General features: G+C 41.7%; 12 protein-coding genes across 12 annotated transcripts; 7 read left to right on the top strand and 5 right to left on the bottom strand.

Annotated features, from left to right (window-relative positions):
- The first annotated feature begins 45 nt into the window (after positions 1-45).
- On the top strand, positions 46-778 carry WALSEDRAFT_59366 (hypothetical protein). Its single transcript, XM_006956332.1, has 3 exons — positions 46-105; positions 155-451; positions 499-778. The coding sequence occupies exons 1-3, from the start codon at positions 78-80 to the stop codon at positions 723-725; spliced, it is 552 nt and encodes a 183-aa protein (XP_006956394.1). The 5' UTR covers positions 46-77; the 3' UTR covers positions 726-778.
- WALSEDRAFT_59365 (hypothetical protein) lies at positions 756-2,451 on the top strand. Its single transcript, XM_006956331.1, has 2 exons — positions 756-1,036; positions 1,086-2,451. Exons 1-2 carry the CDS (start codon positions 809-811, stop codon positions 2,406-2,408), a joined length of 1,551 nt encoding a protein of 516 aa, XP_006956393.1. The 5' UTR covers positions 756-808; the 3' UTR covers positions 2,409-2,451.
- Positions 2,452-2,806: 355 nt separating this feature from the next.
- On the top strand, positions 2,807-4,339 carry WALSEDRAFT_62396 (hypothetical protein; the record flags this gene model as incomplete). The annotated part of the gene is made up of 1 exon (XM_006956330.1): positions 2,807-4,339. One exon carries the CDS (start codon positions 2,807-2,809, stop codon positions 4,337-4,339), a length of 1,533 nt encoding a protein of 510 aa, XP_006956392.1.
- Positions 4,340-4,376: 37 nt separating this feature from the next.
- On the bottom strand, positions 4,377-7,397 carry WALSEDRAFT_31222 (hypothetical protein). The gene is made up of 3 exons (XM_006956329.1): positions 6,850-7,397; positions 4,584-6,805; positions 4,377-4,539 (listed from the first exon to the last, which is right to left on the bottom strand). Exons 1-3 carry the CDS (start codon positions 7,376-7,378, stop codon positions 4,450-4,452), a joined length of 2,841 nt encoding a protein of 946 aa, XP_006956391.1. The 5' UTR covers positions 7,379-7,397; the 3' UTR covers positions 4,377-4,449.
- A 731-nt stretch (positions 7,398-8,128) lies between these two features.
- WALSEDRAFT_59364 (hypothetical protein) lies at positions 8,129-9,264 on the bottom strand. The gene is made up of 2 exons (XM_006956328.1): positions 8,828-9,264; positions 8,129-8,784 (listed from the first exon to the last, which is right to left on the bottom strand). The coding sequence occupies exons 1-2, from the start codon at positions 9,200-9,202 to the stop codon at positions 8,164-8,166; spliced, it is 996 nt and encodes a 331-aa protein (XP_006956390.1). The 5' UTR covers positions 9,203-9,264; the 3' UTR covers positions 8,129-8,163.
- On the bottom strand, positions 9,217-11,390 carry WALSEDRAFT_59362 (kinase-like protein). The gene is made up of 5 exons (XM_006956327.1): positions 11,351-11,390; positions 11,215-11,297; positions 11,039-11,167; positions 10,460-10,991; positions 9,217-10,417 (listed from the first exon to the last, which is right to left on the bottom strand). The coding sequence occupies exons 1-5, from the start codon at positions 11,351-11,353 to the stop codon at positions 9,377-9,379; spliced, it is 1,788 nt and encodes a 595-aa protein (XP_006956389.1). The 5' UTR covers positions 11,354-11,390; the 3' UTR covers positions 9,217-9,376.
- Positions 11,391-11,421: 31 nt separating this feature from the next.
- On the top strand, positions 11,422-13,072 carry WALSEDRAFT_59361 (hypothetical protein). The gene is made up of 3 exons (XM_006956326.1): positions 11,422-12,143; positions 12,193-12,582; positions 12,633-13,072. The coding sequence occupies exons 1-3, from the start codon at positions 11,702-11,704 to the stop codon at positions 12,965-12,967; spliced, it is 1,167 nt and encodes a 388-aa protein (XP_006956388.1). The 5' UTR covers positions 11,422-11,701; the 3' UTR covers positions 12,968-13,072.
- Positions 13,048-16,391, bottom strand: WALSEDRAFT_53435 (P-loop containing nucleoside triphosphate hydrolase protein). Its single transcript, XM_006956325.1, has 8 exons — positions 16,362-16,391; positions 16,138-16,315; positions 16,019-16,092; positions 15,955-15,966; positions 15,004-15,912; positions 13,849-14,958; positions 13,717-13,804; positions 13,048-13,671 (listed from the first exon to the last, which is right to left on the bottom strand). The coding sequence occupies exons 1-8, from the start codon at positions 16,383-16,385 to the stop codon at positions 13,100-13,102; spliced, it is 2,967 nt and encodes a 988-aa protein (XP_006956387.1). The 5' UTR covers positions 16,386-16,391; the 3' UTR covers positions 13,048-13,099.
- Positions 16,392-16,442: 51 nt separating this feature from the next.
- Positions 16,443-17,745, top strand: WALSEDRAFT_42923 (vacuolar ATP synthase subunit D). The gene is made up of 4 exons (XM_006956324.1): positions 16,443-16,493; positions 16,542-16,641; positions 16,690-16,754; positions 16,805-17,745. The coding sequence occupies exons 1-4, from the start codon at positions 16,458-16,460 to the stop codon at positions 17,675-17,677; spliced, it is 1,074 nt and encodes a 357-aa protein (XP_006956386.1). The 5' UTR covers positions 16,443-16,457; the 3' UTR covers positions 17,678-17,745.
- A 103-nt stretch (positions 17,746-17,848) lies between these two features.
- WALSEDRAFT_59360 (terpenoid synthase) lies at positions 17,849-20,617 on the top strand. Its single transcript, XM_006956323.1, has 3 exons — positions 17,849-18,787; positions 18,835-19,008; positions 19,056-20,617. Exons 1-3 carry the CDS (start codon positions 17,873-17,875, stop codon positions 19,215-19,217), a joined length of 1,251 nt encoding a protein of 416 aa, XP_006956385.1. The 5' UTR covers positions 17,849-17,872; the 3' UTR covers positions 19,218-20,617.
- On the bottom strand, positions 19,192-20,624 carry WALSEDRAFT_59359 (FAS1 domain-containing protein). Its single transcript, XM_006956322.1, has 2 exons — positions 20,382-20,624; positions 19,192-20,328 (listed from the first exon to the last, which is right to left on the bottom strand). Exons 1-2 carry the CDS (start codon positions 20,616-20,618, stop codon positions 19,294-19,296), a joined length of 1,272 nt encoding a protein of 423 aa, XP_006956384.1. The 5' UTR covers positions 20,619-20,624; the 3' UTR covers positions 19,192-19,293.
- Positions 20,625-20,925: 301 nt separating this feature from the next.
- WALSEDRAFT_59358 (hypothetical protein) lies at positions 20,926-22,372 on the top strand. The gene is made up of 2 exons (XM_006956321.1): positions 20,926-20,992; positions 21,038-22,372. The coding sequence occupies exon 2, from the start codon at positions 22,089-22,091 to the stop codon at positions 22,266-22,268; it is 180 nt and encodes a 59-aa protein (XP_006956383.1). The 5' UTR covers positions 20,926-20,992; positions 21,038-22,088; the 3' UTR covers positions 22,269-22,372.
- Positions 22,373-22,392: the final 20 nt, after the last annotated feature.

The following is a 22,392-nucleotide window of genomic DNA, read 5'->3' as shown; positions in this document are numbered from 1 at the left end:
CTATGCGTATAAACATCTATCTCTCTTAATACAGATTATCTCTCTGATAGCAACTGTCATCATATCACCCAAGTAAAATGACTGAAGATAGATTACAATTAATTCGTAGGAATGGCATAGCTTGTAGTCTCTTAGCCTGACTATCTCCTTTCAGATCAGAGACTCCTCCACGCAGCCAAACAAGATGACGAGGCACTCCTCGATGAGGTATTCGAGGAGGCTGACAATCTCGCAGAAGAGAACGCTGGAGAGTTCGACATCAACCATAGGGATGGACTCGGTAACACGGCATTGCATTATGTAGTAAAGAATACATCAGTTGGTGTATTAGATGCGATACTCAGCTACGATAACACAGACGTAGATCCGCAAAACCGCATTGAGGGTGATACGCCATTACACCTCCTCATGCGCGCTGACGGGATGGACAGACGTGCAAGAGAGTACTTTTGTATGTTCTTTCTCATACTATATCCACAAGCTAACAACAGACGGAAGTAACAGAGTTGATTGACGCAGGTGTAAATTTTCAGGTAAAGAACAACCACAACCAGAAACCTTTCGACGTTCTTAGCAGAGTCGACGACAGCAATGACTGGATAGAGACAGTCTACAAGGAGTCACAAATACAGAGAGTTCTCGAAGACGAGGATGTTGTCGACGACGACGATATTGCAGACGATAGCGAGGCTAGCAACTCAGATAGTGAGGATAAAGAAGAATAAAAGATATTGTATACCCGTTTTAAAAATTTATAAATATACTACACTTTACTCGTGGCTTCTCTTTCTAGAACGCTATCAAGAAGATGAGGATTTCAGCGAAACAGCTGCAAATATCCCTACAATTTAGCTTGCAATCAAAGCACACTTCTAAGTTCTTATCTAGTAGAACACTCAGCAAAAGAGCGTTCTCTACTACTGCAAAATCGTCATTCAAGGCGACATTACCAACCAGTCAGTTTAAGGATCCATATCAAGTACTCGGCGTATCAAAGGATGCTCCTACCTCAGAAATAAAGAAGGCTTTCTATCAGGTGAGTCAGTGAGAGCCTCCTATAGAGAAGATTACTAACAAACTATCAGCTAGCTAGAAAATACCATCCAGACACTAATAAAGAAGCAAACGCTAAGGAAAAGTTCGTAGAAATCCAATCCGCTTGGGAGACACTCTCCGATGAAACAAAGAGAAAGAACTATGATCAGTTCGGCCCTGCATCACAACAACAAGGCTTCGATCCTAACATGTATGGTTCCCGTGGTGGTCCATTCGGTGGTGCTGGTGGATTTGGCGGATTCGGTGACGCATTCGGCGGTGGCTTCCCATTCGGCGGTGGATTCGGTGGTGGTAGCCCATTTGGTGGCGGTGGTAACGCTTCTGATCTCTTTGAGCAATTATTTGGCTCCGGAGCTGGTCGTGGTACACGTGGTGGCTTTGGTGGAGGCGTTAGTCGCGGAGATGACATAGAATCTACTGTTTCAATTCCATTTTTAGATGCAGCAAAAGGAAAGACAGTACATCTAGACACACGCCCTCTCAAGAATTGTAACAGCTGTAAAGGAAATGGTCTCAAGAGAGGCAAATCAAGGTCAACTTGTAAAGCCTGCAATGGTGTTGGTAGTCGTACTTTCGTTATACAGGGTGGTTTCCAAGTTGCCTCAACTTGCCAAGTCTGTCAAGGTTCCGGATCATCAATTAACAAGGGTGATGAGTGCGATAGTTGCGATGGTGTCGGTAAAGTACGCGGCAAGGGTACGGTAGAAGTTAAAATACCTGCTGGTGTAGAAGATGGTATGAAAGTTAGAGTTACTGGTCAAGGAGACGGCCCAATTTCAGGTGATGGACCGCCGGGTGATTTATACGTTAGAATATCCGTCAAACCAAGCAAAGATTTCAAGAGACAGGGTATGCATTTATTCCACAGTGCTAAAGTACCATTACACGTTGCGTTGTTAGGTGGTAGACATAGAATACCAACCCTGGATGGTGAGGTTGATATACGTGTACCAGCAGGAACGCAGCCTGGTGAAGAAATGGTCTTAAGAGGCAAGGGTGTTCCAAGAATAGGCAGAGGTATGGATAAGGGAGATTTAATGGTCGGATTCCAAGTCCAGATGCCGCGTCACTTGAGTCCACTTCAAAGGGAGATATTGGAGGAGTTCAGTGATGTAACAGAGGGTAAAGCAGTACGGAGGAAGTATCCAGAGAACGTGAAAGAGGCAGTACCTAAAGAAGAAGTCAAAGAAGACGTGAAGGAAGACGCGAAAGAAGTCAAAAAAGAGGATGAGGAGAAGACAAAGAAAGAAAAGACAACAAAAGAGGATACAAAAAGTAAAGAAAAGAAGGAACCTGGTATCTGGAATAAAATAAAAGATAATTTTTGTAAAGGTGACGAAACTTCGTCCTAACAATGAACGTCACTAAAGGGGACTTGTTAAATGAATTGATAAGCAAACATTTAGAGATAAAGTTTTTGAATAATGAGCTCTATGAGTTGTATAAAAGGAAGGATAGATTAGAACAGTCAGAGTCTAACAGCGTACTAGAGGAACGGTATAAAGTAGAGAGTAAAGTGCTGGGTGAGAAGATAAAAGAAGTTGAAGAGCAAGTAATTGGATTGGATTCTATGCTCAAACCGCTAGCAGACGCTATTACATCAACCGATGAGACAGACAAGAGAATACAGGAGCTAAGACAAAACCTAACAACATTCGATTTAATTCAAGAAGGACACTTTACGAAAATAAATAAAAAATTGAATAATTTAGAAAATAAATTTTGATTTCTTTATCTTTAGGAGACGGTGATGAGTTTGCTCAACAGAATAGCAGGGACGTCTACCGATCTAAGGGATAGACTAGGCCCAGCTGTGCAGCAGAACAACAAGAGAGAGAGACCATCCGATGCTACACCCTCCAGCAAGAAATTCAAGCCGTTAGAGTCTGCGGACAAAAGTCTAGAAAAGCCAGCAGAGAAGGTAGTAGAAAAACCACCAGCAGAAAAGGTTCTAGACAAGCCGCCATCAGAGAAACTTGTAGAGAAAGTACCAGAGACAGCTCCAGAGAGCTCTGCAAAGAAATCGGACGAAAACTCAACCGATAAATCATCTGAGCAGCCTCCTCAGGAGACGTTCGTAGAAAAGTACGACAGCTTAGCTACGCAATTAAACAGTCTGATCAATAAAAACTTTGAAGTAAAGAGAATTGAAGATGAGACCGTTAGGACATTCGAAGAGAAACAAACACTCATTTCGTTGTCGAAAGACAACTTCTTCACTATTCCTAGCACAAATTACCAGAGTGACTTATCAAAGTTAGACATGAGACTCACTTATTTAGACACATCACTAAAGAGTACGATGAAAATGGCCAACATAATTGCTTTAAATTTAGTTAGCAATCTCATTGGCTTTGCAAAAACGACTGATAGCCCTATCAGCCAAATGAACGCTGAGAGCCAAATCAGTAGTGAAACTTACAATTCATTCAGGAATCAAACTGAAAATACCATCAAGACAATCATTAACTCCAACAAAAACAATTCATTCAAGATAACAGAAGTTGAGAAACTAGTTGATAGTTTCAAGGGCCAAATTAATGAAGCAAAATCTGAAATATTCGAAACTAATAAAAAATCTTACGACGATTTCGTTGATTATACCAGAGACAAACTCAAGACATTAGACAACAAGATCATCAACATTGGGACAGCCCATAATGGCTTAACTAAAGATTTAAATTCTCAATCAAGTCTTGTGACGACGTTATCTACATCTACAGAAGAAAATAAGATGGATATAACTGAATTACAAGACTTCAAGCAAACGATGGAAGACAATTATTCGACTTTGTTCGGTATGGTCAAAGAACAAAAGGAACAAATCACACGTTTGACCAACGAGAATGAAAAACTCCAACAGAGTAATCGCGGGATGCAGATTGTTGTGAATCAGCATAAAAATCAGATCGCAGCTATAACACGTAACAGTCAAAATGGACAGAATGGCGTTGCTAGAAGTGCGAGTGTGACACCTAGCCAGGGTACCTCTAATGCAGCTAACCTGGCTAGTGTACCCCATAATAAGGGCAACCCAGCTTCCAGAAGTAATACGCCTGCTCCCCAACAGTTGATCCAGAGGGTTTCGCAGTCACCTAGAGAGCAGCAGCCTGCTCAGCATCCTCACCAAAAAGCTAGACATAGCATGCCTCCACACCCAAATACTGCTAGGCCACCTCCTACGGGACCTCGCCAGTCAGCTCCTTTGGCACAGAGGATGCAACCACCTAGCAATAGAAATAATAAACCACTTCCACCACATTTGCAGAAGGGATTCCACTAGATCCAATAAATCTAACAATTGCTTCTCTTCTTTATATGTCAAAATACCTTATATATAATTTTAGATAACAGCAAACGAGAGATAGATTAAATTAGCTTCCAAATAACTTTTTAAATGAAGGACTTTGCGGCTCCGATAGCTTCTTCAACCTTGCTAACTTCGCTACCAACACCTTGAGCACTGTCGTCTTTACCACCAGCCTGTGTTTTGTTAGATGGAACGCTATGTTAATCAGTATATTTACCTTTCCGCCAAGGATTTCTGCAACTTTAGCAGCCCAGATCTTTGCATTATACCCATCCTTGAGTAGTTCCTTAGGAATGTAACATTGATGAGCAACCTTGCTGGCATCTTTATCAACGCTAAATACGTAAACTTGTTTTCCTAATTGTCTAGCAGCGCTCAATGCTTGACCGAGTGCCTTGGTGTTAGAACCAAGGTCGAGAGTACCAACGAAAGATTTAGCTTCTTCATTCTCGTTGAAATAATTTTTGATAGTGTCACCAGCATACTTTGCTTGAGCTGCTTGAGCAGCTTTGTTGGCATCATCAACAGTCTTTCTAATTTTGTTGTATTGTTCTCTAAGTTCGATCTTACGGATCGTGCTGATTTCAGCTTGACCGATTTCGACTGCGTAGGCTTTCAATGCAATATCCTTCTCCTTCATGTCGGTCAACCCATCAATGAATGCAAGCTTGTTGGCAAGTTCTGATGATTTTCTCATAACTTCAACAGCATCATCTGCTGTAACGGCGATAATTCTTCTGATACCCTTAGCTATACTGCTTTCTTCAACGATCTTGAATAATTTAATTTCACCAGTTGTGTTAACGTGTGTACCACCACAGAATTCGATAGAAGATTTGCTCCACTTTTCATTTTCAATGTCATGCTTAATGTCTTGTGGGTTAAACTCTACAGAAACGACTCTAACTGGATCAGGGTAGACTTCACCGAAAACTGCTCTCAATCCTGGAATTTTACGTGCATCATCAAGGTTGAACTCTTGTGAGAAAACTGGTACATTTCTCTTAATGAATTGATCACAAAGGTCTTCAACTTTGTTTAATTCAGCAACTGACAAACCAGCTTTGTGGTTGAAATCAAAACGAAGCTTGGTTGGTGCGACGAGTGATCCTTTTTGATCAATGTGGTCTCCTAATACTTCCTTCAATGCAAAGTTAAGCAAGTGAGTACCAGTGTGGTTATTCTTTATTGGCCATCTGCGCAATTCATCGTAGGTGGCGATAACATCATCATTGAGGTTAAGTTCACCGTACTTTAATGCACCTGAGTGTAAAACATATCCTGAGTATACTTGTACATCTTCAACTGCAAAGTCAGCTTTGCCATCAATGGTGATCATACCAGTATCATATTCTTGTCCACCACTTTCAGCATAGAAGTTGGTCTTGTCGAGCAAGATACCAAATGGTTTACTGGTGTTGATATCTTTAGTTGACTTGTGGAATTGTCTATCTTGGAAAATTGAAATAATCTTTGCGTCTACCGTACCATGGGTGTACTTATAAATATCATCAGTCTTAGCAATGTTATCTTTTTCAAGTGCAGCTAAATCGTGAACGTCAAACTTGACTGATTCGACATCACCCTTCTTCTTTGTACCCTTAGATGCCTCATGCGATTCAATTCTTGCTTTCTCGAATTCTTCCATGTTGATGGTTAAACCGAGTTCTTCAGCCATGAGGACGGTCAAATCTACTGGGAAACCATATGTGTCATACAATCTCCAGACTTCTTTACCACCAAGTTGCTTCTCTGGTGTGTTAAGAGTCTTTTGAGCGTAGCTGTCGAATAATTTTTCACCTCTATCTAATGTTCTGCTAAATGATTCTTCTTCTTCATCAAGAATTTCTTTGATATCATCATACTTCTTGGTAATCTCTGGGAACATATCACCCATTTGTTCAATAACTACAGGTGCTAAAGTTGAAAAGAATGAACCAATTGGGACACCAAACTTCTTTCTAGCGTAACGACAACCTCTTCTCAAGATTCTTCTAAGGACGTAACCTCTTCCGACATTGTTAGGTACACCACCATCTGAGATTGTGATAGTGAGTGTACGGACGTGATCGGCGATGACTCTGTAAGCAGTATCGATACCATCAACATCCTCTGCGCCTAATGTACCAGCATATGGACGTGCTTTTGTCATTTGTTGAATCTTTTCGAATATAGGTGTGAAAACATCAGTGTCATAGTTTGATGGCTTGTTTTGTAAAATAGAAACCAATCTCTCGAAACCAAGACCGGTGTCAATATGTTTAGCAGGGAGTGGACGTAAGCTACCATCAGCTTCTCTATTAAATTGCATGAAGACGTTGTTCCAGATTTCGATGACATTTGGATCGTCTGCATTGACGATGTGTGCTGCGTTACGGCCACCAATTCTGTCGAAATGGATTTCAGAGCAAGGACCGCAAGGACCAGTGGCACCCATTTCTGAAGTGTTGTTAGAAAAGCGCACCAAAAAGCAAAGGACTAACCCCAGAAATTATCCGTAGCGTCACCAGTGAGAATGTGATCGTCAGGCAAACCGAGCGATCTCCAAATGTCCCTTGCCTCGTAATCAGGTTCTAAACCTTGCTTTGGGTCACCTTCAAAGTAGGTAACGTAAAGTTGATCAGCTGGGAGTTTGTAGACATCTACGAGCAATTTCCAAGCCATTTCGATAGCTTCCTTCTTGAAGTAGTCGCCGAAGGACCAGTTACCAAGCATCTCAAAGAAAGTGTGGTGGTATGTGTCCTTTCCGACGTCGTCTAAGTCGTTGTGCTTTCCACCGGCTCTAACGCACTTCTGGGAGTTGACAGCACGCTTGAGTTGACCAAACTGGCTGTTCTTGTCTACGGTTCCTAAGAAGATAGACTTGTATTGATTCATACCAGCATTTGCGAAGAGAAGAGTAGGGTCTTCGTATGGGATCGAGGAAGAAGAAGGCACAAAAGTGTGTGCATGCTGTTGCTTGAAATAATCAATATAGGTTGATCTCACTCTTTTTGCTGTCCACTCTGTCATTTTGAAAATTGCAGGAGATGGACGTATCATATAAAGAGTGTATAGACCATTATAACTACAATAATTAGAATTAAAAATCACTTTGCTTGCAATATTCGATAAATGATGGTACATCTTTCGCTATTTCCATTGGTAATAGGCTGTTAGTGAGGTAATCTGGGAGGTAGCCGCTTGCTGTAGAAGTTGTGGCTGTTATCCACTCGACAGAGCCAAGCTCTCGCTGCCTGACGTATTCTACAGAGGTATAGTATCCTCTGACTACTTTGTTACTACGGTCTGGCGGTGCATTCGGATGATCCATCGCCAGGCTGATAACAAAGAACTCATTCTTGGCTTCTCTTGTAAGTATTAGAGGTGTAAAATCCCTATTGGATACACCGAGGGGCATTTTATAGACTATACGATAGATCTGCGCTTGTGGATTGATGAACTCAACTAAACTGAAATCTGAAATCGCTTTTATATATCTCGATTCATTTGCGGTATGGTCATTTAGTAGATATTTCTTGAATGTGTTGTATGGTATGTCGTTATGTTCTGAGATCCTGGCGTGCCACTTGCCACCCTCTCTCTCTGTCGATCTGCACTCAACCCCGTGTCTGTCTCTCTCTCGACTGACTTTCCATTCACGAACGGTTGAAATCAAATCCCTAGCATTATCAACTTGTTCGGTTATAAAGCCGTTAATATCTTGTCCGATATCTCGCCTATCTAATACAAAGAATTTCATCGTCATAGCGTAAGCACGAGAAACATCATAAATTAAATTAAAGTATACAAGATTATTAAACCATAGTAAGGTAGTTCGATGGCGCAATACCTTCACCTTGTCCGTTTGGTTTGCGCACTCTCCACCATTTGCCTGAATTGTCGACAACGAGAAGAATTTCACCCTTCGTGAAGCCAATCTCATTTGGATCTTCAGCAGATGCGCTGTAGGCATAAAGACATCTTGCCTGTGGCAATTCATTGTCTGGGATATTAGCACCCGTCGTACCTGTCGCGCTTGAGTGATGCAATCCGTCAGAAGGTGTGGCCGTCGTCCTGTTGCCAAGACTGCCATGAGCGCTACCATATTGTGATGTTGGTGCAACCGGTGATGCAGCAGCTTGTACTGGCGCCTGCATCATTGGTGGTTGGGCAGGAACTGGAGCTGTGTTTTGTGTAGTAGGTCTGTTGCTCCAAAATCCAGAGTGCGCATTGCTGTCGTATGACGTGCTATCATTACGGTTAAGCTTGCTGACGTTTGCGAATGGGTTAGAAGTTGAAACATTACGCATGGCAGCTGGTTGTTGGCCTATTGAACCGCTCATAGCGAGACTGCCAAATGTTGGTGCGGTGCACATTCTGAATACTCCTGCGATCATTGTGTCCGGCTCACTTGTGAGGTGCAAAATACTTAAAACCTACTTCGGTTAGACCCTGAACATATAAAAGACGCCGACTTACATTCAAGATTGCGATAATGAGAAAACCAGCTCCTACGGCCTGCGCGGATGAATCTCTATCGTAAATCTTTCTGTTTACTGTAATAACTGCTAAGGCGAAAGATGCCCCGTTGAAAATACTGAGTTGGAGTCTATATGCCGGAAGTGTTCCGATAACATCAGCTGCGATGTAGGCTGAAATAATGGCCAGATTCAAGAATACATTAGCCCAACCTTCACCTGAAACTGTACCCGGAGAATAAGTACCTTCGTCTCCAAATGTGTTGGTTTCATAACACATCGCAACTAAAGAGCAAATTGATGCAGATAATCCAACAAAGGTATATACTATTGAATATATCGATGGCATTCTTCCACTACCTCCAAGTAAATTCATCTTGATTGCCTGCCTCGTGGATACTAAACTAGTTTAAGTCGCGCATCTTTTCAAATATAAACCATTTTTAGTCTATCCTTTCTATAAAAGGAAGGTCAAATTCCAATCCCCGTTTTTAGTTTCTTTTATTTGGATATGCATCACGCGAAAAGTAAAACATTATTATAATACAATTTAGCTATCATCCCTTTCGACTGATTCTACAACTTCTGAGATAAAGTAATTCGTTAAGCCAGGTATGAGTGTCTCGGCGTCATCGAAGGCCCGCTTGAGGCCATTTACTGCTTTGTGAGCGTCGCTTGTGTCTACCTTACTCGTGATACTATCAAGTACAGGGTGTATGACTGCATCGAGCATTGTCCTTTGCTCAATTATCTCCTCATCATATTCGACAGTACTTTGACTAGTCATTTGACTGTCACTACGTTTGAGTTCCTCTTCCGCCACAGGAGTTGGTGGTGGCTGTGGATTGCTTGGTCGACTCCTTGTACTATCACTTCCAAATGTCGCAGCCGCAGGTGATACTTTTTCGGAATGACTAATCTCGGCTTCAAATACCTGGGTTGGCGACTTGACATCTTTTGGAATAGGTGGGAGCTCTCTATACATTGAAGCTACACTCGATCTTGGTGCACCTTTGTTACCTTTAAGAGTGTCGACATAGCCCATTGAGGATTTTGATGGCGATGATTCCTTCATTGAGGATTTCGAAGGAGATGGTTTGTTGCTCACACTCTGCAATGGATCGCGCAAATCACGCTTATCACGGTTCTCACGATCTCTGACGAGGCCTGCTCTGAGAGTCGATCCAGATCTGAACGAACGGTCGTCAACTGTCATCCTCGAGGTAGACTGAACAAGTTCATTCTCATCCTGCTGTAAAGGCACTTTAGCATAGTCCCTAGAATGCAGCTGAGGTGTGCGTTCAGTTCTATGCGACGATATGGAGGGCGTTGCTCGTATCATATCAGCATTTCTCATTGATCCTGCAAGGTTGTGCGTTTGGGCTCCTTGGATAGTACCAAAGTCCCAAAGATCGTCGCTGCTTCCGCCAAGAGTCTCTTGGTTTACAAGCATGTCGCCCTTGCCTGCTGAACGGGAGTATCCACCTGTCATTTTCCATCTTTCTGCACGTTCAATCAGTTCTGTCAGACTGCTGGTCTTCTTTGCGTTCTTGATAAACTTGTGTTTGAGTAATTCACGCGCAGTTGGACGCTGATATCTGTCAGATAGGCTACTTTTGGTTATTCAACTCACCATTTTCGGATCACGTTGCAGACACAGACTGACAAACTCCTTGAATAATTTACTGAAGTTTCCATCAAGTACTGGTGGTGAATTCTTTGGAATCAAGAAGAGAACTTTCATAGGGTGTAAATCGGCGTATGGCGGTGTACCCGTTGCGAGTTCGATTGCAGTAATACCAAGTGACCAGATGTCCGCCTTATGGTCATATCCACTCTGTTTTATAACTTCTGGACTCATCCAATAAGGTGTACCCACGAATGTATTCTTTTTCGTCATTGTAGCGGAAAGCTGTCCACTGACACCGAAATCCGCTAGCTTTACATCTCCCTGAGAGTTCAAGAGGACGTTTGCTGCCTTAATATCACGATGAAGCTTTCCCTCCGAATGTAAATAGTCAAGACCACGAAGTAACTCGCGTAAAAGGATAGCGATAAATTCCTCCTTGATTTGTCCAGGCTTCATGAGCTCAGAACAGCTACCACCTGCGCAAAATTCCATGATGATCCACAAATGCGTTTTCTTGAGGTATGAACCGTGATATCTTCGTTTATCATGAGTAAGATAACGAATGAGAAAGATTCAACCCACTTAGTAACAAATTGAGAGTCCATTTGTGATAATATCGCTATTTCCTCTTGTATATCCTCGATTTCATCCTCTGCTGACTCCAAATCTATAATCTTGATAGCTACTTGAGCGTGTGTACGTTTATCATAACTATGTATCGCGTTAGACAGTTTACCAAAGGCTATAAAGAAACCTGCCCTTTGTAGACTTCACCAAATGAACCTTTACCAACGCGTTCTTGTAATACAAACAGCTTATCTGGATCTGTAGTTTTGTTGTTCTACGATTTCATTAAATTAGATTTAATAAACAATACTTCGTTGTTTAACGCACCATTTTATATTTTTCGTAACTATCCAGAAGTCAAGAAGCGTTCTCGCGTTTATCAAGCACAAAGACGAGGACGAAAATAGTAAATAGGAGGATGATAATATTATATAATATTTATCATCTATAGATGCTAGGGTGTATTCTATAATTAGTTCTTTACATTCCTCGCGTTTGATCTTCATATGGTCACATACCTACGCAGATTGGAATGGCAATGCGGCGCATTCAGCACGGGCATGGCTGCATTGTTCTAAGCTTAGACATTCGTCAACTGAGGAATGGGGACATCCTCAACTATTTAAGCTGCTCTTTTCCTATCATTTATATCAACAACATCAACAACAACTCCTCTCAATGAAATTAAACACTCTCGCCCTTATCGCTCTCGTTGCCGCTGTCTCTGCTGCACCAGCGAATGACCACACTAACAAGGGTGCCAATACCAAGAACACATCTGTCTCAGGCAAAGATGGAAACTACCAAGTTAATACCAAGAATGCAAGTGCTAGCGCAGGTGAAACCAAGCATGATGATAAAGGCAGCAAGCTTTTTAGACGTTTCGGACATGGCCACGAAGAACATGGCCATGGACACAGAGTTCGTCAAGAATGGGGAAACGAACTTAATGACGAGAGAGCACATAAGGAGCACAAACATGGCCACAAGCATGGCAAAGAGCACAAGCGTCAAGAGGATGAGGAGAAGAAACATGCAGTTGTTGGTAAGAAGAAGGAGGAAGAGGACCACCAACACCATGAGAGAGGTTTTGAGCACGGTCATGGCCATCATGAGCATGGTAAGTTGTGATAGATTGTTGTTAAACATTTCTGATGTCATTTTGATAGGCCATGGTCCAAGAGGCTTTGAACATGGTCACGGTCACGAACATGGACACGAACACGGCCCAAGAGGATTCAAGGGTGAACACCACGAACACGGTCACGAGCATGGTCCAAGAGGATTCAAGGGTGAGCACCACGGTCACCACGAACATGGCCACGGTCCTAGAGGTTTAGAACATGGTCACGGCCACGAACATGGCCACGAACACGGTCCAAGAGGTTTCGAAGGTGAACACCATGGTCACCGTGAACACAATGATCATCACGGCCACCACAAACGTCAAGAAGATGAAGAAGAGAAGAAGCACGCTGTAGTTGGTAAGAAGAAGGAGGAAGAGGACCACCAACACCATGAGAGAGGTTTCGAACACGGTCATGGTCACCACGAACATGGTAAGTTGAGTTAGAATATTGTTAAACATTTTCTGATGTCATTTCGATAGGCCACGGTCCAAGGGGCTTCGAAGGTGAACATGGTCACGGTCACCACGAACATGGCCACGAGCATGGTCCAAGAGGATTCAAGGGTGAGCACCACGGTCACCACGAGCATGGCCATGGCCCAAGAGGTTTAGAACATGGTCACGGTCACGAAAATGGCCACGAGCACGGCCCAAGAGGATTCAAGGGTGAGCACCACGAGCACGGTCATGAACATGGTCCAAGAGGCTTTGAACACGGCCATGGTCACCACGAACACGACCACGAGCACGGTCCAAGAGGATTCAAGGGTGAGCACCACGGTCACCACGACCACCATGGCGAGCACCACATCTAAAAAGATCATGTACTGCCCATAATCTGGAAAATCTAAACTAACAATTTCTGCTTTTGTATCTCGCTTTTAATAAGTATATTAAATTATGGACAATTCATACTTTTTTCATATAACAAAAGTTCTGCTATTAAATTAGAACAATAAATCAGATTTGCCAGCCGCGACGATAGCCATAACGAATTCATCGTCGAGATACTTAGCCATGAGGTTTTGACCATCACCCAGACCCTTTCTTCTGCGGATCTTGAGCATGAAGTCACGTGCTAGATGTTGAGCAGGTGCAGGCTCGAGTAAACGGAGTTGTATACCGCTGTCAACTGGATCACCAGGAACAATAGCCCAATGATCAAATATCTGCAAGCAGAATGAGGTTCCGCCCGTTTGAGTTCTGAGGTCAGTTTCGAATCCGTTGGCGTCGATCGCAGGAATGAGTGCTTTTACGACATACAGTGGTGAACCAGCTTTAGGCTCGTCTTTTGTGACGTGTCCTCTCCTCCTTGCTAATATCTGGTAGACTGTCGGCACGCTTTCAGCCGTCGTTATTATCTCCACATAGTAGATAGGTTCCATTAGCCTAGGTGTAGCCATGAGGAAGGATGAGTAACAGACACGGCGAGATGTAGGAATAACTTGTCCACCACCCCTGTATATTGGTTCTTGGGCTATTTGCGCATCCATTATTCTGAATTTGACACCTCGCAATGCTTCTTATGGTTAGCTTATTACTGAAAATTCTTGTAAATACTCACGTTCATCTGCTAGTGGTCCTTCACGTGTTGCCCATTGGAAACCTTGTTTAATTGACTCTTTCACGTTACCCAGCATCTTCTTGTCAACCTATGTGTTGTTAATAGGATCACGAGGGGGAATCAACAACCCACCTCAGATGGAAGGGTATCATCAATCAGTACATTCGGTCCGTTGTCTTCTGGTCCAAATGTCCATATACTCCTACTAGCGAGTGTATCCCAACCGTATTTCTCTTCGAAGTACTTTCCTCTTTCCTTATTTGTCATCCACATGCCCACGCGTCTATTCTCAATATCTTCACTTATTCCTTTCTCCAGTGGTTCAGCGATGATCGTTATTTTGTTCTTTTTGTTTGGTGTGTCTGCGTAACATCTAATTGCTGACGTTTCGACAACTGTTTCGCAGAATTTTACAACAGGATCGCTCACTTTAATCTCAATTTCTGAGAATAACGTGCGGAGATCGTGTAATACTGAATCCAAATAAAGTTCACCTGTACCAAGTATTATATGTTCACCAGATTCTTCAACCTTGGTTGTAAGGAGTGGATAACTCTTATTAACCTTCCGCAAACCATCCAATAATCTAGGTAACTCAGGTGGGTTCAATGGCTCGACTGCTACTTTCAATATACTTTCGGATATGTGGTTAATTGGTTTGAATATGTAGAGGTCTTCTTTAACGTCGTTAGATACTATGGTAGCTGTTTTGACTATTGATTCATCGACTCCGCCTAACAAGACCCAAGATCCGGCAGGGATCTCTGGGCACTCGAATTTATACCGCGCTTCAGATACCCAAACGTTTTGGATCGTCGCCATTGCCATATCCTCTTCGTCATCTGCTGAAAATCCTTCGCCAAGAACTTTCACTTCGTCGCCTATTCTGGCCCTACCGGCCATTACCCTACCGAAAGCATAGAAACCTTCTGCGTCGACAGTGGTGTAGAGCTTTGTGACGTGAATAACGGATGGAGCGGTGCTATCACAAGTGAGCATTGAGGTTGCGAGGGGTGAATCGAGTGGGCCTGTGTAATATCTGTCTACCTTCGTTGCGTTTCCATCTTTGGCGGATGGAATGTGCTCGATCAACATATCGACAAGGCCTGTAGATGGTCCGAAAAACTGCTCTAAGCAGAGCTTAAGAAGTGGTCTAGTGTCCATTTTGTATGCAGATGGTTTCAGCGAGATACCCAAGCCGGCAAGCGTCTGTGCCAAGTCGTTGACATCCTCTCCAATAACCTGGGAAATGTTAGTTAATTATGGGAAGAAGCGACTTCTCTTTACCTGTGTGTAAATTTTGTAAAGTGGTTCCAAAACAAAGTGGACGAATGATCGCACTGGTGAACCTTGTGGAGGCTTCCTGACAAACTTCCTTCTTTCAACGTCAAAGAAAATATTACCCCATAGTCTAGCTGCAAAAGCGTTGATATCGAAGGAACCGAAAGTGTCTGCATACATCTGGGCAAATGATTGAAGAGTGAAGCACCAATGCATATCTGTAGAAGCAAAGGCAACATTACCAAGCTCAGGGGAAAGACGAGAACTCTCATGAGGAGCAATAGTGGATATCACGCTGTTGACTTCTTCAATTGTATGCTTAACTTTAAAGTAGGCTTCTGATGGTGGGAGACGTAATTCAAGGAAAAGACGCTCCATTTTGTTCAAAACTAAAACTGGTCTGAGACCTTCCTTGAGGACATGCTTCAAAGCGAGTTCTGTACCAGCCATCACGCCTTCTACTACGTCCACTACGACAATCGCACCATCTGCCAATCTGGTAGCATTTGCTACTTCATCTACAAAGTTTGTGTGTCCTGGTGTGTCAATAGCATTCACTAGGATAGATTTACCGATTGTTGACTGCAAAACGAAGGACATTGGTGTTGATTTGATGGAGATTTCTCTCGAACGCTCTAATTCATGAAGATCGGTGTATCTCTCCTTTTTGTCCGAATCCCAAGTCAATTTGTGGGTCTGGAAAGTGAGAAGATCCATGAGGGAAGTCTTTCCGTGATGTAAATGACCAACTACGACGACATTTCTGACCATTTCTGGGTAGTGCATCATATCAACCAAGAAATTTCTATCAAAACGAGTCTCTAGGAGATCTTTCTCTTCAATCTGGAACTTTCTCTCCTTGATTGGCTGTACTATTGGTTCGCTGATGTGCTGAGCGTCTTCTTCTTCGACGCGCTGGGAAAGTTAGCTGGTGATGTTATATACCTGATCACATACTGTTTCAACGTCCTATTTGGAGGTTTGTTAGTTAATGAATGGTATATCATAGTCAATCACCCACAGGGCCATAAGTTTCCTCAGCAGATGGATAATAACGCTTATCCTCGTGCAATACAACTTGGTTCTGTGGTGCTTCTAATAGATCGTTAGAGCTATACTATCTGGTGGTGTATTGCTCACCATCAACTTGCATCAAAGTAGAGATACGCTGTTCGTTTGAAACGTCGAGGTTCTCGTTATCATCATCATCTTCGTAACCTTCCAATGGTGCGTAGGACGTCTGAGCGGCCGGTGGTTGCTGCTCTTCTTCTTGAATATCCTCATCTGAGTCTAAATCGTCACCGAGGTAGTTACCAAACTATATATTATTAGAGATATACTAGTAATAACTATATATCTCTCACCTCATCGTAGAGATTATCATCCATCTTCACCGTTGAGTACCAAGTTGGACATCTCAGAGTGTAACTATCAGGAAGTTAAGAAAATAAAAATCTAAAATGGGATTATTAGGTAGTGAAATGTTATTCTTTAATGTTCGTATATTTATTAGCCAAATACCTCTCTAATATATCCGTCTATAGGTCCATAATGGCTATTTAGAGGGCATTTTAAGAGGATATAAAGCAGCTTTACTTACACACTCTAATTATACAAACTTACAACAATGCGATACACTCGAGGGTTAGTTATCCGCTTCCTGAATGAACGAATCATCTAAGAATTATCTAGACTTTAGAATGCAGTTATCTGCTACTGACTACGGCAATTTCCTAGCAAATGAATCACTCCCTTTGGTTCGTTCTTTGTCTATCATTTGATAAGCACTTTCTCACATCTGACGCAGTCTACTTCTAAAATCGCAGAGAAATCAACTAATACTCTAGTCGACGAGTTTAAATATATAAGCACTAACTCAACAGAACCTCTATCCACTTTCTTGGATTACATTACATACGCTTACATGATTGACAACGTTATCTTGTTGATCACAGGTACCTTACATGGAAGAGACACACATGAATTGTTAGAAAGATGTCATCCACTCGGCAAATTCGACGCCATGTCCGCACTTTGTGTCGCTACAAACGTGGAAGAACTCTATCAATCTGTCTTAGTAGAGACACCATTAGCACCTTACTTTAGAAATTGCTTGACAGCATCAGATTTGGATGATCTCAATATAGAAATCATAAGAAACGCAGTATACAAAGCCTACTTAGAGGACTACCACGCGTTTGCACAAACGTTGGAAGAACCAACTGCTTCGATAATGACAAAGCTGCTCGCTTTTGAGGCTGACAGAAGGGCAATCAATATTACTCTCAATAGTTTCGGTACAGAGCTCACGAAAGAGATGCGTTCTAAATTATATCCAGAAATCGGTAGATTATACCCTGCAGGAACGAATGTATTAGCCAGAGCAGACGATTTTGATCAGGTTAGAGCTGCTTGTGAAAGTATCCCAGAGTATCATCAGATGTTTGATGGTATTTCTTCAAATTCAGCAGATAATGATGACAACAATTCACTCGAGGATCGTTTCTTCGCTCATGAGGTGTTGTTAAACAAGGAAACATTCTTACAGCAGTTCAACTATGCGCCTTTCTACAGTTATTTCAAACTCAAGGAACAAGAAGTTAGGAATATTGTTTGGTTAGCTGAATGTACTGCACAATCAGCACCACAAGACAGGAGGGCAGTTCCTTATATATTTTAACGTGTACATTTTCTTATTATATATTTACTTCATCTTGTCCTATAATGGACGCACTCGGTGATATTCTCGGTGACGCAAGAGAGAAGAAACTATTGTAGAATAAAAAGAGAGTGTACGTGCTGTTGGATAAGTGACGCATTTCCACAAGTTCACCCCACGGGCGACCTTCTTACACTACAGTCATCATCGCAATACATGTTTAATAGAAAAGCTGCGTCTATAGCAGCAAGACCAGTTAGAGGATATTCATGGACGACTGCAGCGTCGTTAGCTAAAGCTGCCGCTACTCACAAAGCCAGTTCACCGATTTCTGTAGATCCATTCACTTTAGTGGGGAAGGAATTGAAGGGTTTAACGGGCAGCATTAAACTCAACTTAGGTAGTAACTTGAAGTCTCTTGACACGTTATCAAAGTATTATTTCGAAGCCCAGGGTAAGCATTTGCGGCCGACTATTGTTTTATTGATGGCGCAAGCAACCGCTGGACTGAGCCCACACTATAACGCGTCAAAGGATCTCAAAAATGTATTAGTAAATGATCCTTTAGCACCACAATCGATTTTAAATGACAATAATCCATCATTTCATAATGGAATATCACATATTGGTCAAGATGGTATTCTTGCAACTCAAAGAAGATTGGCTGAGATAGTTGAAATGATTCACGTCGCGAGTCTGCTACATGACGATGTCGTTGATGATGCAGATACCCGCAGAGGTGCCCCAAGTGCGCCTGTCAAATTCGGTAATAAGCTTACAATCTTTGCCGGTGATTTCCTTCTAGGTAGAGCTAGTATCATGCTTGCAAGATTACGTAGTCTTGAAGTAGCAGAATTGATCGGTGCAACAATTGCCAACCTCGTTGAAGGTGAAGTTGCTCAATTGAATGAGACTTACGAATCTAAATCAACTAATACGGAAACAATTATCGATGAAGCATTCGAAAGATACCTTAGTAAAACTTACCTTAAGACTGCTAGTTTGATTAGTTCCTCATCTAGAGCTGCTGTCTGTTTAGGTGGTGTTGGTATCAATGAAAATTGGCCAGAAGGCGAGTACCTCAAAGATGCTGCTTATGAATACGGCAGAAATCTTGGAATGGCTTTTCAAGTAGGTATTTGCAACACTGTTATCCTTCTCGTTTAACAAAAAGCCAGCTCGTCGACGACTTACTAGATTACACTTCATCTGTTGACCTCGGTAAGCCAGGTGAAGGTGCGGATATGCAACTTGGGTTGGCTACAGCGCCTGCCTTATTTGCATGGAGAGAATTTGAAGAAATCGGTCCGCTTATAAAACGGAAATTCAAGCATCCAGGTGATGTACAAGTTGTTAGTATATACTCTAAGCTCCACATAAACAAATTAACAACACCCAGGCTAAAGAAATAGTTGCAAATTCACAAGGTATGCCAAAAACAGCCGAATTGGCGGCAAGCTATATAGATAAAGCCAAAATTGCATTACACAAATTACCTGAAAGTGAAGCAAGGGACGGATTAGAAGCACTTTGTTTGAAAGTACTGGATAGAGTAAAGTAATTTGCATTGTTTCATAAATTTAATACAAGAAAATACTTTGAAATCATTACTTCATGATGATCGTAACCACTGTCATTTAGAGTTGATAGATCGAGGCCCATTGATTCTTTTCTTTTGGTGGGATGAGTAATTCATCGAGTACTTGGACGGCAGCGTTGCGTGCTATGCCGTCGTGCCATGAGACACTCTTGCCTTGAACCTTTACGTCAAAGGAATATGGCCCATATGGAACGGTTTGAGATTTAATAAGCTCGTATTCAATTGGGTCTGCATCCTTGAGTAGAGTCTTCGCTTTGACCTTTTTATGGAAGAGATCATCATTCTCATTCGACTTGGCTTGCTTATTTGATTGAAAATCAATAAAGATTGAGTTTTCTGGTACGATGTGATATTCCAACAAACGTTTAAGATGTTCTGTGCCGAGTGGGGAGAACAAAAAGCCTAAAACCTTTGGTGGGAGCTTCTCAAATGCACTATTGAGTGGTGCATTAATAGTAAGATGACCGTTTCCTCTTTTACCATCAAGAGAGAGATCAAGGAGAGGAGCCAAACCGACTTTCTGGAGTGCTGAGGTGAAAATTGAAAATTCTCTTGCGAAAATGAACAAAGCATTGATAGCAGAAGGCGGCGGAATCAAGACATGGTCAAGAGCATGTATAACTGCATTTGATGATTTAATATCTTGTGTACTGATCTTAGCGAAATGGTTAATAACCGTTGCTGGAGGGACGAATTGTTGCTCGATACGCAAACGCTGACCGGCACCATTTAATGTATTTGGTTCAGTGAGAATAGTCTCAACGGTACTAAAGTCGTGCAACGTCTTGACGTCTAACTTCTGGTCAACCGTGTGATACATGACGACAGCTTCGACAAAGCGAGAGAAATGTTTCTTGCGCTCTTCGTCATCAAAAGTGTGACTTTTACGAGCTTCAGCATAGAGCTTGCCGAGGTAATTTGGAATATCTGTCTCATCGTGAGATGCGCAACCTTTGTCTTTTTCTTTGTGATCAGGAATTGCGTCATTTGTTGGAACAAAAAGAGTGTAATCTTTCTCGTTCTTGATATGATCTACAGCAGATGGGGAGAACTTCTCCAAAATAGTAGTGAACTGTGATGTGTTTTGTTAATCATTACATAGAGTGGCAATAAAGTATCACACACTTTGCTGAACTTTTTTGGGTCATTTTTGAGGACGTCCCATGCATTCTCTGATACTTCAAGAGGTGTAGCTTTATCAATTGACTCGCTACTTTCGCCATAGATGTAGTGGCTAAGCCAGCCTCGAGAAGTATCTACAATTTGACGCTGAAGACCGGCCTCTTCAGAGAAGGAGATTGGTACATGCAGAGCGCTTGCAAAAGTTAGCCCTGATATTACTAACGCAAAATTGAACTTCATTGTTTTGAAGGAAGAAAGAAAGAAAGTCGACGGCGTTCGTCTCCCCGTAAACTATGACGTAAGACAGATACCTCATAGAATAATCATCCATATTAATTAATTTAGGTATACAGCAACAGCAATTCATGTAGCACTAAAATGTACATTCTACTTTTGTTTGGGTCTAGCAACTTGTGATTGACGTTATTTATCAAATGAATCAACAATTTTGGAACACATTCATGCGTTCCTGAATGCGCGATAAATAACTTTTTTCGCACGAAGTTACTAATCCGTTCCTATTAAGTGTACCCGCTATCATGAGAAGAATCAAAGCGGATCACATTACTACATGTTTGCTTATGTTTAATTGAAAGCTAAAAAAAAAACTACTGGTAGGGGTGTACTCATGGAGGAACTGTTTTAAATGTTAGATATAGTAAATAGCTTACAAGCATCTCACAGTTCTACACGTCCTCGTCACAAGTACCAATTAACTTTATCTTGAAGTATATGCTTCTTTTGGAAAGTCCTTACAAGCATAGTCTTTACAGCCCAGCCATTAAATAGTTGTCTAGATATCTCTAGGCGTCGTGGCAGCTTTAAAGTAGTACTATATTAGTACTATGTATATTATATTTAGCAGTCTAACAAAGATTGACATCAGGAAAGTGGTGCACAATTTCTACATATCGGATTGATACCTCAAACGCACAAGAACGTATTCAAGTATCAGCTCAACATTCCATTGACGTTTGCTCCTATCGATCTTGGTGCCAGAGGTGCCTTAGTACCTACAGGGTGGTAGATCATCTAAAGGAATAACGCAGTATTACACTAAAGTGAACCATCTAAAGCTCCTCATATTTTGTGCTCGTAAGAAAGAGAGTCACTAATTTCAGATTGATTCAGGAATGACATCCTCAAGTTGCTTTGAGTGAAAGTCTTTCTAGTTAACGGGTAATAATCTCAAATTATATTTCATGTAACCTAAAGCCATCCGTCCATCCTTGATCGCAACTACTTAATAAAAAAAGTAAAACAAAAAAAAAAAACAAGCATCGGAGACCTTATTTTACATTTGTTTCTTTGTCACGCTCACATGAAGTTTATCACGAGCTACAACTTAGGGCTAATTACTTTAGTCCTTATGATCAACCTATCTATGTTCATTTGTGCTTTTGAATTAAACAGATAGTATAGGCCAGAGAATTATTTTTCAGGTGACGCCAACGAAGCAGCAGCTTTCAAGACAAAACCATTGCAACAGCAAACTGTAGATTCATCCAAAACCACAGAAATGGGTTTTATTTCTAATATAACCTATTCTGACTTCATTAGTCTAAAGTTGGAAGACCTACCATCTTGATAGGAATGGCAGAAGTCTAAATTATTGAATAGCTCCAATGTATTAGGTGATAACCGCTCAGGCGATGATGACAAGGATAAATAAGCCTTGCCAAGCTATAAAGTTGTAGTCAGATAATTATCATGGATACTATAGGAGCCCCCAGAGAGGCTCAAAAATCCATCATCTGGGATGATCCAGCTCTTCCACCCAAGAAGACCAATTATAAGTTGTTGAATTTCCTCTTTGTTTTAGATATAAATAGATATCAGAAGTTGAATATAAGTATACAAAGATCAAAAGTAGTGCACAAATACGTATAAATAAAGAAATGGGGATGAAACCAATGATTATAACCTTCTGGAAGCTAGACTAAAATATATGAAATATATCACGTCATTGAGCAGAGAACAAAACTAGACAAACCAACATATATAATAGATGCGA

The sequence above is a fragment of the Wallemia mellicola genome (assembly GCF_000263375.1).
Source record: "Wallemia mellicola CBS 633.66 unplaced genomic scaffold WALSEscaffold_2, whole genome shotgun sequence".
Taxonomy (NCBI): Eukaryota; Fungi; Basidiomycota; class Wallemiomycetes; order Wallemiales; family Wallemiaceae; genus Wallemia; species Wallemia mellicola.
The sequence above is the reverse complement of the archived record's forward strand: the minus strand, read 5'-3'. Positions and strand labels throughout refer to the sequence as shown.